A 14,694-nucleotide genomic window follows, 5' to 3' on the forward strand; every position below is an offset into this window, starting at 1 on the left:
AATGAAGTAAATCAAAGACACAAAAAAAAGTAATGTTTTTTATTGCAACAGTTTTAATGATGTTTGTTCTCCAGTACTATTTCTCAGAGCAAAAAGACAAATGATACAAAAGAAATTCCATAGGCTACACATGACCTCAATATTATGGAAAGTAAAGATTAAGAGGTTTGGAATTAAGGTCTAAACTAGTTAAAGCATGTGATGAGAGCAAGAGGTGGGACACGACTCATGTAAAGCCATATCAAGACACGGACCGTACCATGAGCATCCGAACATTAGGCTGTGTGTGTGTGTCTTTTCTGCCTCCGCTCCAGTGTGTGCCAAAAACACTCCAGACATCAAAACGCTTTCCATCACAAACCATGGAATGTTGATTTATTTACATTACAGGGAATGTTGCATGTGCTCTGGAATACAAGATGAAATAAAGAGGGAAATGGAGAATTTCTAAAGCAACTATAGTTTTTCAATGACACGATTGGAATAATAACTGTGATTCTGCAAGTTGCTCGAGATGCCAATTCACCCTCTAAAAAAAAGATTTGACAGATCTTCAATTCTATTTATCCATTGGATTATTAAATTTAATAAAATTTACAGTAAATGTCTGTGTTAGTGGTCGGAAGAGGGACATTTGTGTGCTTCATATCTGAATTGCATATGTCAAACAGAAAACGCAGTGACCCTCCCCCCAATACTTGCCCCCTGACCAGAAATGAAAAAAAAAAAAAAAAATCAAAAATACAAAACACAATTATGATAAAATGACTTGATTCCTCTTGTTGGCCATTCATGTGTTATTTTATATGGCTGCAAAACAAAAACAAAACATGAAAACACCCCAAATGTTGGCAATTGATTTCAAGTCTAATGTTTTAATCAATGGAATAGAGGAGAATGATGCCCTGCCATTGACTGAGCGAGTGTTTCTGGTAAGCAAGCAGTCGTGTCACTAGCTGAAGGAAGATGTGATTGCCGCTGTGATTGGCTGATGGGAGAGTTGACCTGGTTGGCATTCCATTCTACTTTGTAGTTTAAGCTCATTGGTCAGTCAGGTAGGACACTGCAATGGGGGCGGGCTCTCAGGTTTGGTCCTTTATCCGGCAATCTCGGTTGCTGTGGTGACCAGCTTGCTGCCATCCCATATGGTTTTGAACTGTTCAGGGACTGGGATCTCAGTCTTGAAAGAAAATGGAGAGAAACATAAAAAGTAGCGCTGTCAGTCGACTAATTAATCGCACATTTTTATCCTAACATTACATTTTTTAAATATATTTTTATATTGTAATAATTTCACTAAAGACGATTTATTTTCAATATTTTGAGTGAAGTGAACTTAAAGGTAGGGTAGGTCAGAATTGTCTAAAAAAACGTATTCAAATTTGTTTAAACTGTCTTTATATACCAATACATAATTAAAATGCAAGTACTCTGAAATAGAGAGTATAAAAAACTGAGTGACTCTAGTGTATTTAATCTTCAATAAACACAGCTCATTAATTCCATTCACTCCCACCTAAAAACGGGTGCGCGACTGCGTGCACGTGGGCAGAGCCAGTAATAGCGGCGGTAGTCATGGCGACGGAGAGTGACAGTCACGCAAGCCAATCACTTGTTTCGTCCCGGTAGGAATTAATGAGCTGTGTTTTTTGAAGATTAAATACACTATAGTCATTCAATTTTTATACTCTCTTTTTCAAAGTACTTACATTTTAATTATGTATTGGTATATAAAGACAGTTTAAGCCAATTTGAAAACAAGTTCTTTAGACAATTCTTACCTACACAACCTTTAAGTGAACTGTGCCTTTAATATAGCAGTCGGGCCGGTTAATATTTTTACTTGGTTGTTTTTGATCCATGCAACCTTGTAAACAGTGCTTTAATCAATTTCTGTATATTTCCTACCCAAATATTACTGTAAGACAAACCTAAAAATCTTACAAGCAAATCACATGTAAAACAACACAGCACAGTAACTGTATAAATGAAATACAGATTAATAGCAAGTCAGTGATTTTCTTTTTCTTTTGTTCTTAGATTAACATCAGACACACACTGCATCAGGTTTATTAGGCTGCAGTCACTTTAAGCCCTAACACACACATTTGATTTTCTCCCAACTCTTGATGTTCATTTAAAAGGCTATGTTTACACGGAAATGATCTGAAGAGAAAACGCAAAAGTGGCGTTTTTTTATTCTGCGTTTAGACGAGCGTTACGGGAGCGAAATCTGTGTGCATTTGGTGATGCAAAAGTGTGTGAAATTCAATGTAGTGTGCACTCCAGGCGGCAATGTGAAGCACTGCCACACAACTACACCAAGTCCACGCGCCTGCGTACAACCTTCCTTCTACTTCTCTCCCTAGTAGACTTTTGCGGTTTTACCCTTTAGACGGGAACGCGACGGTGGAGTGTTTTTAAGATTTCCACTCGGTTTCACTTTTTTGCGTTTTTAAGCCCCAAAAATGCCGTCGCCGTCTAAACTAAAGGCAAAAAATATTTTTACATTTTCACCCGCGAGCGTTCTCGTGTAAACAGGGCCTAAGACTTTAACTTGTTTAAAGCTGGGTGTTGTTGCCTTATGACTGTGCTTATGAGGATTCTCACAATTTTGTGCGTTTTTGTCTGTTCAAGCGCGATGAGACGCGAAAGAGAACTCAAATCGGCACTGGCATGCTGACGGTGAGGTGGCTTTATGAGTGTCGGATGTGCGTTTCACAGAGAACCGCTTCACAAACAGCACACCTGTACAGAATTGCCACCTTATCGCGTTTGAATGGTTTAAAAGCACTTGAACGAATGAGAGCATGATCATATATCGTTACACTAGCCAAAGGATGCCAGGAAAAATCAATGTTACGCTATACATTTTTAACACAAACTAAAAACATAAATCACAAAAATGAAAGTGATTTTTTTAACAGCTCTAGTGTCAGGAAAGGTTAATAATTCATAAACAAATTCATATCTTCGCTTACATATTCTCCATCTTTGTTGGGCACCAGCACGTTCATCTCTGAGCTCTTAGCGCTGATGATTTCACATGCCAGAGAGTCTTTGCTCAGGTACACATGGCAGCCGTCGGTCTTGTTGATGGAGATGGTTGGCACTTTACCCATAACCTGGAAATCAAGAGAAGAACAATGACTCAAAGAGCAGATGCAAAACAGGAGTGCTAAGAAAAGAAAAAAGGCAATGCTACTACTTTCAATTACAAGATAATGTAGATGTTTCAGGGAATTACTTTTAAGAGCATTTTAATTAAAGGTGAAACACTGCAACAACACTGTGGATACTCTGCATTCAAGTACATGTATAGAGAGAGGAGAGTAATAAAGCACAGCATACACACCTGGACCTTAACATCCCTGCAGTTGATCACCTCAATAATTCCCACAACATCGTCAAAGACAAGACCCATTTTCTTACAGTTATCTGCAGAGAAAACAACACATCTAAACTTTCTACTTTTTAATTTGTTAACATTAGTCACCACATGAACTAACAGTGAACTTCTACAGCATTTATTAATCTTAGTTAATCCTAAACCGAATATTTACTAATACATTTTTAAAATCAAACATTGTATGTGTTAACATTAGTTAATGCACTGTGAACTAACATGAACAAACATTTTTAATAACTAAAAATCTGTCATCATTTAGCTGTACAACTTGAGGGTGAGTAGATGACAATTTTAATTTTTGGGTGCACTATCCTTTATTGTTAGTTAATAAAAGTGTTTGTTCATGTTGATGCATTATCTAATGTTAACAAATGTAAACTGGTACAATGGAGGAACTGCTGGTAGTGTGTACAGACCTACAATAATGGAGTTGATCTTCCCCTTCACCTGTAAAGTGCTGTTGTTGCACTTAAAGGCATAAACCACCTGTTTGAGTTCTGTGTCACTGATCACAAGGCCCTGGGCACCTTCCTGGTTTTCCTATAGGCAAAAAGCCAAAGAGAGGATCGCATACAAAGTTAAATGAACTGGCCAAACAGTGTCATGTCAGTGTAATGTCAGCACGAACACATCTTTTTTTTGCATCTTTTTGTATAAACAGCCGAGTGTGAGATGGAAAATACCTGTTCAAAATGGCATTTCCAAAAATAGTCTCGGCTGCATACACAGACTATAACAGGCTTACTGACTCACTCACCACTTTCCATTTCTTGCCGTCCAGCTCCAGCACTGGGGGAAGAGTGCGGGCCGGGCTGGCAGCTGCCGTGGGCCGAGAAGCGAAGGGTTTGGGCCCAGTAGGCAAAGGACCGGTTTGGGTTTTGAGCGCAGGGTTCTTGTGGGTCTTCTTGTCATCAGAGACATGCTTCAGTCCTTACAGGGAGTTGAAAGACATAGGGGTATTAAAGACAAATCTTCAATAAATTCGTTATAAATTAAAAATATTAATACATACTATAAAAGTATCTCAACGATACTAAAACAAATAATTTACGAGGGACATTTGACTTGTGTTTTTACTGATCACTCGTAAACTGTTGACAATTTTTTATTGCAATGATTGTATGGGCAGGGATGGGAACAGTATATACTAAACTAGACTAGAGGTTTATCGCATTTCATGGAAAGGGAGCACAATTGCGTACAGAAAGGCCTTAACTGCTAGATCTGCTTATTTTTTGACCCTCTTAAAAGAAAACAAATACAACCCTAGGTATTTATTTGACACAGTGGCTAAATTAACGAGAAATAACGCTTCAACTCCAGACGTTTCCAAACAGCACAGCAGGAATGACTTTATGAACTTCTTTACTTGCAAGATTGATCATTTTAGAGATAAAATTATAACCATGCAACTGTCTACAACAGTATCGCACCAGACACTGCATTGTAGTGTCGAGGAAAAATCCCATTAATTCGTTACTATAGGAGAGGAAGAATCGTCTAAACTCTTCAAATCATCTTAATCAAAACCATGCATGTTAGACCCTTTATCCAACTAAGCTACTGAAAGAGATGCTTCCAGAGGTCCTCTTCGTGAAATCATTAATTTATCTTTGTCATTAGGATTGGAATTTCTGACTTGGATGACTAATAATTTCCTACTTAATTCTGAAAAAAAACAAAAAACGGATTTGAATTATTGGACACAAAACCTCTACACATAGTAACCTAGAATACTGTCTAACACTTGATGGATGTTCTGTCAAGTCTTCGTCGTGAGTAAGGAACCTAGGTGTGCTTTTTAATACCAATCTTTCATTTGAAAACCATGATTCTATATCGGAATTAGAATAGTTGATAGACCCCATTGACTTCCAGTATTTTTTTTTTCCTACTATGAAAGTCAGTGAGGTCCATCAACTGTCTGATTTTAATTTTTAAGTGAACTATTCCTTTAAAGGTTGGGTAGGTAAGAATTGTCTAAAGATCTTTTTTTCAAATTGGCTTAAACTGTCTTTATATACAATACATAATTAAAATGTAAGTACTTTGAAAAGAGAGTATAAAAATTTAGTGACTATAGTGTATTTAATCTTCAAAAAACACAGCTCATTAATTCCTACCGGGACGAAACAAGTGATTGGCTTGCGCGACTGTCACTCTCCGTCGCCATGACTACCGCCGCTATTACTGGCTCTGCCCACGTACCCGTTTTTAGGTGGGAGTGAATGGAATTAATGAGCTGTGTTTATTAAAGATTAAATACACTAGAGTCACTCAGTTTTTTATACTCTCTATTTCAGAGTACTTGCATTTTAATTATGTATTGGTATATAAAGACAGTTTAAACAAATTTGAATAAAAGTTTTTTTTTTAGACAATTCTGACCTACCCTATCTTTAAGTGTCACTTCATGGCAAAAAGGTTGCCGTCCCCTGCCCTAGTGCCTCACGGACGTGAACAAACGAGGGCCACAGGACCGTACCGTTAAGAACAAGCCCTAACTTTGCCCTTTATGCTGTGAAGGCTGCAATGACCTTTTCACATACACTGATGCTCCCATTACAGTGCATCAAGTGGAACAATCTACATCATTTCCAATCAATCAAAAGGACGTTTTAATAATTTAGCGATGATCCTTCCATCATTTCAACTGCAATAAATGTGCCACTGAATGTTTTGTGGCTCTACTGGAGCCACTTTAGTACCACATCAAGCCAGGGATCCATGTAATACCTTTAGTAATATCAGATCCCTTGTTGAGAGAGGCGAAGAGAGCATTGCGAGAGACTGCTCCAGACTCTCCACCTGAAGACTTGTCACCGAAGTCCATGGGGGGTGGAGGAGGGCCGGGGGGAGGCGGAGCCGGAGCGCCACCAGAGGCCGAAGCTACGGGACCCTGTAAAACAAAAGCAGTTAAACTTTTTATTCTGAATCAAGTGGGACAAACTGAACACATGAGAATGAGACTCACAGTCTTGCTCCAGCTCAGTCCAGTGGTGTGGTGCTGCTTGATGTAGGCCTGCAGCCCGCTCCAAATGGACACATAGGCATTGACCCAATCCACATGCATCTTATCTCTGAAAATAAGACAATAAAGCAGGTGGGAAAATGACCGATGTGCCATTTAGCTTCTGTACAAGTCTCTTCACACCACAGACAGACACATACTTCTCCTTGTAATCCTTGAGCACACGGTTGGTGTAAAACATGGCTGCGTCCTGCATGTCCTTCACAAAGGGGCCTGGCTTTGGGGCCTGAAAATAAAAAAATTCAGAGTTGCAAATTTACTTGCATTCAACTAGTGACAAAAAGAGCATATCAATATTTTTAATCATTTTGCATAATAACATTTCTTTGAAATGACTTTGATACCACTGCATAACATCCTTGAAAAACCGTATCATCGCTGTCAGGCGGAAAACTTGTATCACCATATTTCATATTTATGTATTTGAGGAGCAGAGAAGAGCATCTTAGTCTGGCATTTGTAGTCAAGTCATAGTTAATAGTGTTTTTAATAGCCTGTGTGAAGCACTTCATCTTTTATAACATGAGATTTTGGCCAAATTACAGAAAAAACTGAGTGCCCACATAGCTACAATAAACCTTATAACCCGTAAGTTGATGAAAAAATGTAATGCGATGCACTTAGATGCAGAAATTCTAATGATGGATAAAACATGCGTGTCTGATATTTGCAGATCGAAAACCTTGTAACTGCATTTGAGCTTGATATTGGTGAAATGTTAATAATATAATGACACATGCAAGTGTCTGGCCATATATAAAGCCACAATATCAACTTTAACACAGTGTTTAATTATGCATACAGTGTTTTTTCCCCATTTCCTGGAAAGCAGCGGTTTTGGGCATATGAGATTTCCGCATGACAGTGACGATAAGCAAAGTATGCCAGCCTAACCCAGATATTTGTATATGTAGTCACAGCAGGAAATGTTCACACTTGAGGAGGAGGAAATTGATTTGTCCAATAACTGATTCAATTACAAACAGAAACGACACACGGACAGCACCAGACTTACCATAGCGACCCAGCCGAGGGCGGGAACGCTCTCGCTGACCGCAGAGAGGTGGTTGAAGAGAGGAGAGGAGCGGTTCTTCTCTCTGAACGCCTGCACCTCCGTGATCACTTTAGACACGGGCGCCAGCAGAGGGGCCAGGGCGGCCTATAGAGGAAAAGATGCACAGACAGATGACAAGATGTTGCAAAAATAGATGTGAAAGATTTAAAAGCTTGGCATCAGCGAGAATTAAAGAAATTAAACTGACCATTAAGCAAGGATGCATTAATTTGATCAAAAGTGACAGTGAAGACATTTATTATGTAAATAAAAGCTGTTCTTTTCACTTTTTTATTCATCAAAGAGTACTTAAAATGTTTCAGTCCATAAAAATATATATCAACACAACTGTTTTCCACATTGATAATAATCATAAATGTCTATCGAGCAGCAAATAATCATATTATCATGATTTCTGAAGGATCATGTGACACTGAAGACTGGAGTAATGATGCTAAAAATTCAGCTTTGATCATCTGAATAATTAAAATATATTCAAATAGAATTTTTTTTAGAAATTTAGATGGGTCACTGGTTTTAATGTATGTTGATCAATTAAAAGGAGCCTTACAACATTCAAACATACAACATTATTTCCTATTTTATCTTATTTTAAAATGTAACATCATACTTACATCCGAAGGTTTCTGAGAGCGGGAGGCAGTGACCAGAAGCTGTCGTTGACAGGAAAAGGCCTGCTTCATCATCTCAGCCTGTGACACAGAACAAAGGATAAGGAACATTGCGTGGACTCTTTATCAATGTGTGCCAGTGTTCAGGAACTACGATGACAGTGCAGGATTACATACGTGCTTCTGAACGTCTCCCCCGATCTTCTGACTGAGGGCAGCGTACTGAGCCACAGGGCCAGAGATCAAACCGTCATAGGCTTCAACATACGCCGACACCGCTGGAGAGAAGAGAAACAAGAGCAAAATTACACCATGTTCTAACAAGACTTTCAGCAACAAGCACTTTGTCTGTTCATGACATTGCCACAATGGTGGAGTTTCACTTAAGCCCAAAGTATCCTTCAGTATGACGTCATTTTCAGTCACAAAAGAGGCTTTGAGGCCTCCTAATGATCAGGAGGGTCCACGCCCAATTTTTGTGTTTGTGCGGATGTTCAACATACAATTCTGAGAAAATGTAGATTGAAATGTTTTTTGATGTTTGTTCAAACGGTTAGAAGAGTAATAGTACATCCATCTTCAACGAGCTGCATTATTGGAGGTGATACTTTGAAGTTTAATACTTAAGGTCACATTTCTAACTCCAAGTGCACACTTGCTGAGCGGCAGTGATTATCTTCAGACAGAACTGGTTTACATTAGGCTCTTCTTACCTCCAGATCCAGCAGCAGGGCCGCTTACTCCACCTCCACCCGCAGACATGGACTCCAGACGGCCCACCGCCACCTCCAAACGCTGCACTAGACCCGACAGCTCTGCCATACCTGAGGAGAGAGAGAGATTTATTTATAATCCTTTATATTGTATAGTGTTTTAAATGCTTTGGCAATGTGAAGATTTCTTTCACCAAGCTATTTGAGTGAGTGAGTGAGTGAGTGAGTGAGTGAGTGAGTGAGTGAGTGAGTGAGTGAGTGAGTGAGTGAGTGAGTGAGTGAGTGAGAAAGAGAGTGAGTGAGTGAGAAAGAGTGAGTGAGTGAGAAAGAGTGAGTGAGTGAGAAAGAGTGAGTGAGTGAGAAAGAGTGAGTGAGTGAGAAAGAGTGAGTGAGTGAGAAAGAGAGTGAGTGAGAAAGAGAGTGAGTGAGAAAGAAAGAGAGTGAGTGAGTGAGTGAGTGAGTGAGTGAGTGAGTGAGTGAGTGAGTGAGTGAGTGAGTGAGTGAGTGAGTGAGTGAGTGAGTGAGTGAGTGAGTGAGTGAGTGAGTGAGTGAGTGAGTGAGTGAGTGAGTGAGAGAGAAAGAGAGTGAGTGAGTGAGTGAGTGAGTGAGTGAGTGAGTGAGTGAGTGAGTGAGAAAGAGTGTGTGAGTGAGTGAGTGAGTGAGTGTGTGTGTACGTATGTGAGCAAGCGAGTGTGTGTGTGTGAGTGAGAAAGAGAGAGTGAGTGAGTGAGTGAGTGAGAAAGAGTGTGAGTGAGTGAGTGAGTGAGTGATTGAGTGTGTGTGTACGTATGTGAGCAAGCGAGTGTGTGTGTACGTATGTGAGCAAGCGAGTGTGTGTGTGAGTGAGAAAGAGAGAGAGAGTGAGTGAGTGAGTGAGTGAGTGTGTACGTATGCGAGCAAGCAAGTGTGTGTGTGAGTGAGAAAGAGAGAGTGAGTGAGTGAGTGAGTGTGTGTGTACGTATGTGAGCAAGCGAGTGAGTGTGTGTGTACGTATGTGAGCAAGCGAGTGTGTGTGTGAGTGAGAAAGAGAGAGTGAGTGAGTGAGTGAGAAAGAGTGTGAGTGAGTGAGTGAGTGAGTGTGTACGTATGTGAGCAAGCGAGTGTGTGTGTGAGTGAGAAAGAGAGAGTGAGTGAGAAAGAGTGAGTGAGTGAAAGAGTGAGTGAGTGAGTGAGTGAGTGAGTGAGTGAGTGAGTGAGTGAGTGAGTGAGTGAGTGAGTGAGTGAGTGAGTGAGTGAGTGAGTGAGTGAGTGAGTGAAATGGAACAGAACAAATGAAAATGGAAAAATTGTTTCTTCTGTGAAACGGATGATAAATCATAATCACAAAATAATAAACAGGGCTGGGACTTGGGACCGTCGGTTGTTGATTGGATGAAGGCAGATCTGAATGAAAGCTTGCAGTTGATTACAAGAAAGGGTGGGGTTTAAGTGGACACCAGAAGATCAAGGTTCGATTTTGAACTTTCGTGATTAACCATCTGACTGTGTTATTTGATCAAATTGTGTCGTTTAAATTTCAATCACATTCTGCAAAAAAAAAATATATATATATATATAAACATTTATGGAGCACACAAGGATAGTCAAAGGTCTTCCTTCATGCAAATTAAAAAAAAAAAAAAAGTGTATTAGGCTTACAATGTAAATGCCATTAATGATTTTTGTTTTGTGCATTATTCACGACAATTTATCATCAGCAAAAAATTAATGATTGTGGCAGGCCAGTTAATTTAATTTTTTTAAACATGTACGGATGCATTGCTCACAATAAGAAAGTGGTGTGAATTTTCATTTCATGCCAATTTTCAAGACTCTTCTTGTATTCTGACTTCAGCATTTCATTTATTCTCATTTATAGTAAAATCAACAAAAACAACACCAGTGGCAGAGCACATAAAAAGTGAACAATGTGCCGAGCCTGGAGAGAACGCAGGACGTGCCATAACATGCTGTCCCGCAAGAATGCAACAGGAAGAAAAAAAATCAGCAATTTAAAGAAAAAATTTAGCCAAACCTCAAGATACAAAAAAAAAAGAAAAAAAAAGGAGGAAGTAGATCTTGTTTGCCTTCTCAGGGCAACTTTCAAAAGGGCAAGTCCCTCTTTACTGCCCCTTCACACACACACACACACACACTGAACAGGTAACATTACGTAACAGAAACCTGATACACAAATCTGGCTCACTGACTCACTCCTGAATGCTCTTCTGGGAAACGCACAGGTATCCATATATGAGCACCTGCTTCTAATGAGCATGCACCAAATCCCGAGGGAAATCTTGTAACTCCGTCAGGAATCACACATTTCCCCCAAGACTGCATTACAGCTGTAATACTAAACTATTAAAGGTGAGCAAGTTCATGTCTGATACATTAAATGGCCCTAGTATATAAAATACAATACGAAAAAAAGAAGAAAAAAAAAGGAGTAAGATTTGAGTAAGTTAGTCAACATTACTCTTAGAATAATAACAGATTTTACTGTGGCTGTTTCCAGGCAAGTGGAATTAAAAAAACATTTAAATCACAGAAGTACATTCACCTTCGAGGAAACGTGCAAAGCAGAATTTCAACTTTTGCCAAATATAATAAAGATAGTGATTATGGCATAAGTCAACGACCAGACTGGAGTCAAACTAGAGTCAAATTTTCTTTTTCTACACTTTTTTTCTCTCTGTACACATTGTAAGAAAATATTTACATACAAATTAGAGTAGTCAAATTTCATTTCCTCGGGCTCAGGTAAACAATTCCAGACCAATTCCTAGTGTCCTCGCCCTACAATCCAGACTGAGGAGAAGCCAGCGATTATTGCAGAAATTGTAACATACAGAATATGAGGGTAATTATTTAGAGATGATCTTAACTTCTTATAAAATCACAGTTTGAAATTAACTTTGACAGGCTACTAAATTTTTTAAGTTACCAGCCTTTCAGAACTTTTACAAGCCAAAACAAAAAAATCAGAAATAAAAAATATAAGAAGTGATCTGGTTTATTAAATCATTATTAAATTAAATTAAAGTGATAGTTCACCAAAAACAGTTGATGACACTGACTTCTATAGTATAGGCTATGGAAGTTAATGGTTACAAACATTCTTCAAAATATCTTTCTTTGTGTTCAGCAGAACAAACAAAAAACTCAGGTTTGAAACAACTTGTGTGTGAGTAAATTATGAACTATTCCTTTATTTCAAACCCAGCTTATAATGGTTAAGACCAGCAAATCAATAGTTTCTGTGCTTCAATACAGAAGCATTACATCACACTTGCTTTACATTCTGTAGGAAACACCCTAAAGGTAAACATATCAAAACAAGATAAGAAAAATACAGTAAATGTTGTATACATATGGGTGTAAGCAGCTCTTCTGGACATAAAAACAGGTCATTTATGCTTCAGGACTAGTAAAACTAGGCCATATCACATCCATTCTCGGCACAGCACCGGATGAAATGTGCCATTTATTAAACATACATTATTACACACACGACACGACCAATAGTCTACTGGGTTTTATTGGCAAGCAATCAAGCCATTAATATGATTGCAATAGGACACGAAGCAAGAGACAAGCCAAGAGATTTGATGTGATTTGATTTGACTGAATAATCAGGCCAGCCGGCACAACACGGTCGCGCGCTCAGTCAGACAACACTGAGCGATTGTTTATAGAAAATAATATAAGACGGAAACAATTTAGCGATCGCGACGAGTTTGTGTTCATATTTCCTGCCCTTTACACCCGCCCCACTTCCTACATTTGCGCTGTAGCGATTTTCGGTGTTCTTTTGAGTCGGATCTTTTCAGTGAATCAGTTGAACCGAGTCTAAAAAAAATGTATTAAACTGAATCAACTGTCAAACGGTTTTCTATTCAACATCTCACCAACTACTACTACACCCGAGAATAATGAATGATCTGTGACACACACGGTGAACAAGGATTTGACTTGATGCAGGTGAATACTAGAAATGTTACAAATAAAACGTATGTTTACACCTTGATTGACCATTTTCACATTTCCGAGTTTCTCAGAAGCGGAAGTAGTCATATTGGGGTAAACTTCTTATAACAGAGGTGAATAAGAGACTACATTGTTTCGTGTTCCCATTTGCTCAAATAGCAAAATAAAAATTCCCCAAAAGAGGAAGAAAATAAATAGTCAGAAGGGAGAAAGATGTTAATTTTAATGTCTCTGCCACAGCCGCTGTATGTATTAGAATCAGATTGCATCTAATTTGATGCAAAGGTAATATAATATGAAGAATAAAATGAACGTAAGTTTTTTTTAAAGATTGAAAATATAAGAAACTGCAGGATTTACGATGCTGATGACCGTTAAAACGCATCAGTCTGAACTATCCATACATTTGAAAAGCGTTTTATTGGAACACTATGACGTAATAATGACGCAAAAGAATCGCTGAGTTCTGTTCGAAAGAACCGATTCGCACAGAGATGAGTCGGACTTCCCATCATCACTGAGCTCTGCAAGATCAGGAACTTTTCCAACCGACGCATGTATACTGCAGTTAAGAAATCTGCACACGTGCAAATTTATGATAAATAGCGTTTTATTTATAAGGCCCAATGCCACTGTGCGAGGATGTATCGCTTTTGAGAGCATTATGCGCGAGCGATGCCCGTTTCAGTTGTCATGATTTGCGCAGAGACGATTTCCGCCGGCAAGTCGCTTAACACGGATATCTAATCAATTAGACAATGCATTCAGCCTTTTCTCCTTACCTTTAATGTCTGAGAAATGTTGCAGTGGTGCTGGCTTTAATCTTTGATGTTGAATGGGTGTGTTAGGGCTCCCCGTCTGCGTTGTCTTCCTGTATGAGCGTGTTGAAGTTCCCAGCTGTCACCGCGCGCCGTTTCCGCCCAAACTCCACCAACAGATCCACTTCCTTATAAGGACAAAGGAGAGAGAGAGAGAACGAGTGTGTTATAAAGTGATGAAAAAGAGTAAAACAGGAACAGGAAGACTTTAAGACTGAGTACGAATATCAATTGTGTTTGATTGATTTAACTCAATTTAGGTAATTATATGTAGCATTAATAAAAGGAATTCCCTCAGTCTACCATGTAAGACATAATTATGTAATAACGAAAGTGCTATTTTCTTAGTTTTTCCTCTTGCTAACTGGCTGGTTTGAAGCAGTCTATGGTTGATTAGACTTTTTTATTTATTTATTTTTTTACAGTCTATGGTTTGAAGTCTTGGTCAAAATTATTTGTGGAGCTGGAGAGGAAGAGACATTAGAGATTCAGTATTGTTGCCAAAACAGGAAGTGTGGATGTCACAATCATGATCTGCACAAACTCTGCATGGACCGAACAAGTGCCTGCTTTGACTTGTAATAAATACAGTTTTCACTAGTAGGCTCTGTGTGCTTTAAACCAACACACGGGCATTGCCAACACTAATTTCCGAAGTTATAGCACCATTTTAGTCACTATTTTACAGTGTCATTGTTATGGATGTTACATATAGTAGTAAAAAGCTAAGCATAATGACAAACGAAGGACTTTAAAATGCAGTGCATCTTATTTTTCCTCATTATATACACAAAATAGTTAATCTCAAAATAAAAATCTGTCAGTAAATAACCACTTATTAAAAAAAAAAAAATTTTTTTAGATCTCCCAAAAAACATTGAATGATAGAAATTAGGTGTTCATTCACTAAGAATCACAATAATTAAAAACAAAAATATAGGCATATAGAATCTAATTTGGTTTCTGGCGAGTTTAAGCTCCACTTGAAGCCGTAAACATGTGATTTAGTTTACAAGAAATTGTGTAGAATTATGAGATGAAGGACAGGAATGAAGTATAACAAAAAAA

General features: G+C 38.6%; 1 protein-coding gene across 1 annotated transcript; it reads right to left on the minus strand.

Moving 5' to 3' along the window:
• Positions 1-33: 33 nt before the first annotated feature.
• On the minus strand, positions 34-13,810 carry cap1 (CAP, adenylate cyclase-associated protein 1 (yeast)). The gene is made up of 13 exons (XM_079589729.1): positions 13,591-13,810; positions 8,840-8,950; positions 8,304-8,404; positions 8,130-8,207; positions 7,456-7,599; positions 6,581-6,666; positions 6,384-6,489; positions 6,146-6,308; positions 4,167-4,339; positions 3,826-3,949; positions 3,356-3,438; positions 2,982-3,125; positions 34-1,180 (listed from the first exon to the last, which is right to left on the minus strand). Exons 2-13 carry the CDS (start codon positions 8,946-8,948, stop codon positions 1,097-1,099), a joined length of 1,395 nt encoding a protein of 464 aa, XP_079445855.1. The 5' UTR covers positions 8,949-8,950; positions 13,591-13,810; the 3' UTR covers positions 34-1,096.
• Between the last annotated feature and the right edge of the window lie 884 nt (positions 13,811-14,694).

This window comes from Phoxinus phoxinus (genome assembly GCF_949152265.1).
Source record: "Phoxinus phoxinus genome assembly, chromosome: 19".
NCBI lineage: Eukaryota > Metazoa > Chordata > Actinopteri > Cypriniformes > Leuciscidae > Phoxinus > Phoxinus phoxinus.

Bases quoted from the DNA above. Each gene is read 5' to 3' on its own strand.
- cap1 (XM_079589729.1), bottom strand. From the start codon at position 8,948: ATGGCAGAGCTGTCGGGTCTAGTGCAGCGTTTGGAGGTGGCGGTGGGC. The intron at 7,600-8,129 runs GTAAGTATGATG...TTTCCTCTATAG, and splicing joins GCTCTCAGAAACCTTCGGAT to GCCGCCCTGGCCCCTCTGCT. The intron at 4,340-6,145 runs GTATTACATGGA...ACTCCCTGTAAG, and splicing joins GGGATCTGATATTACTAAAG to GACTGAAGCATGTCTCTGAT.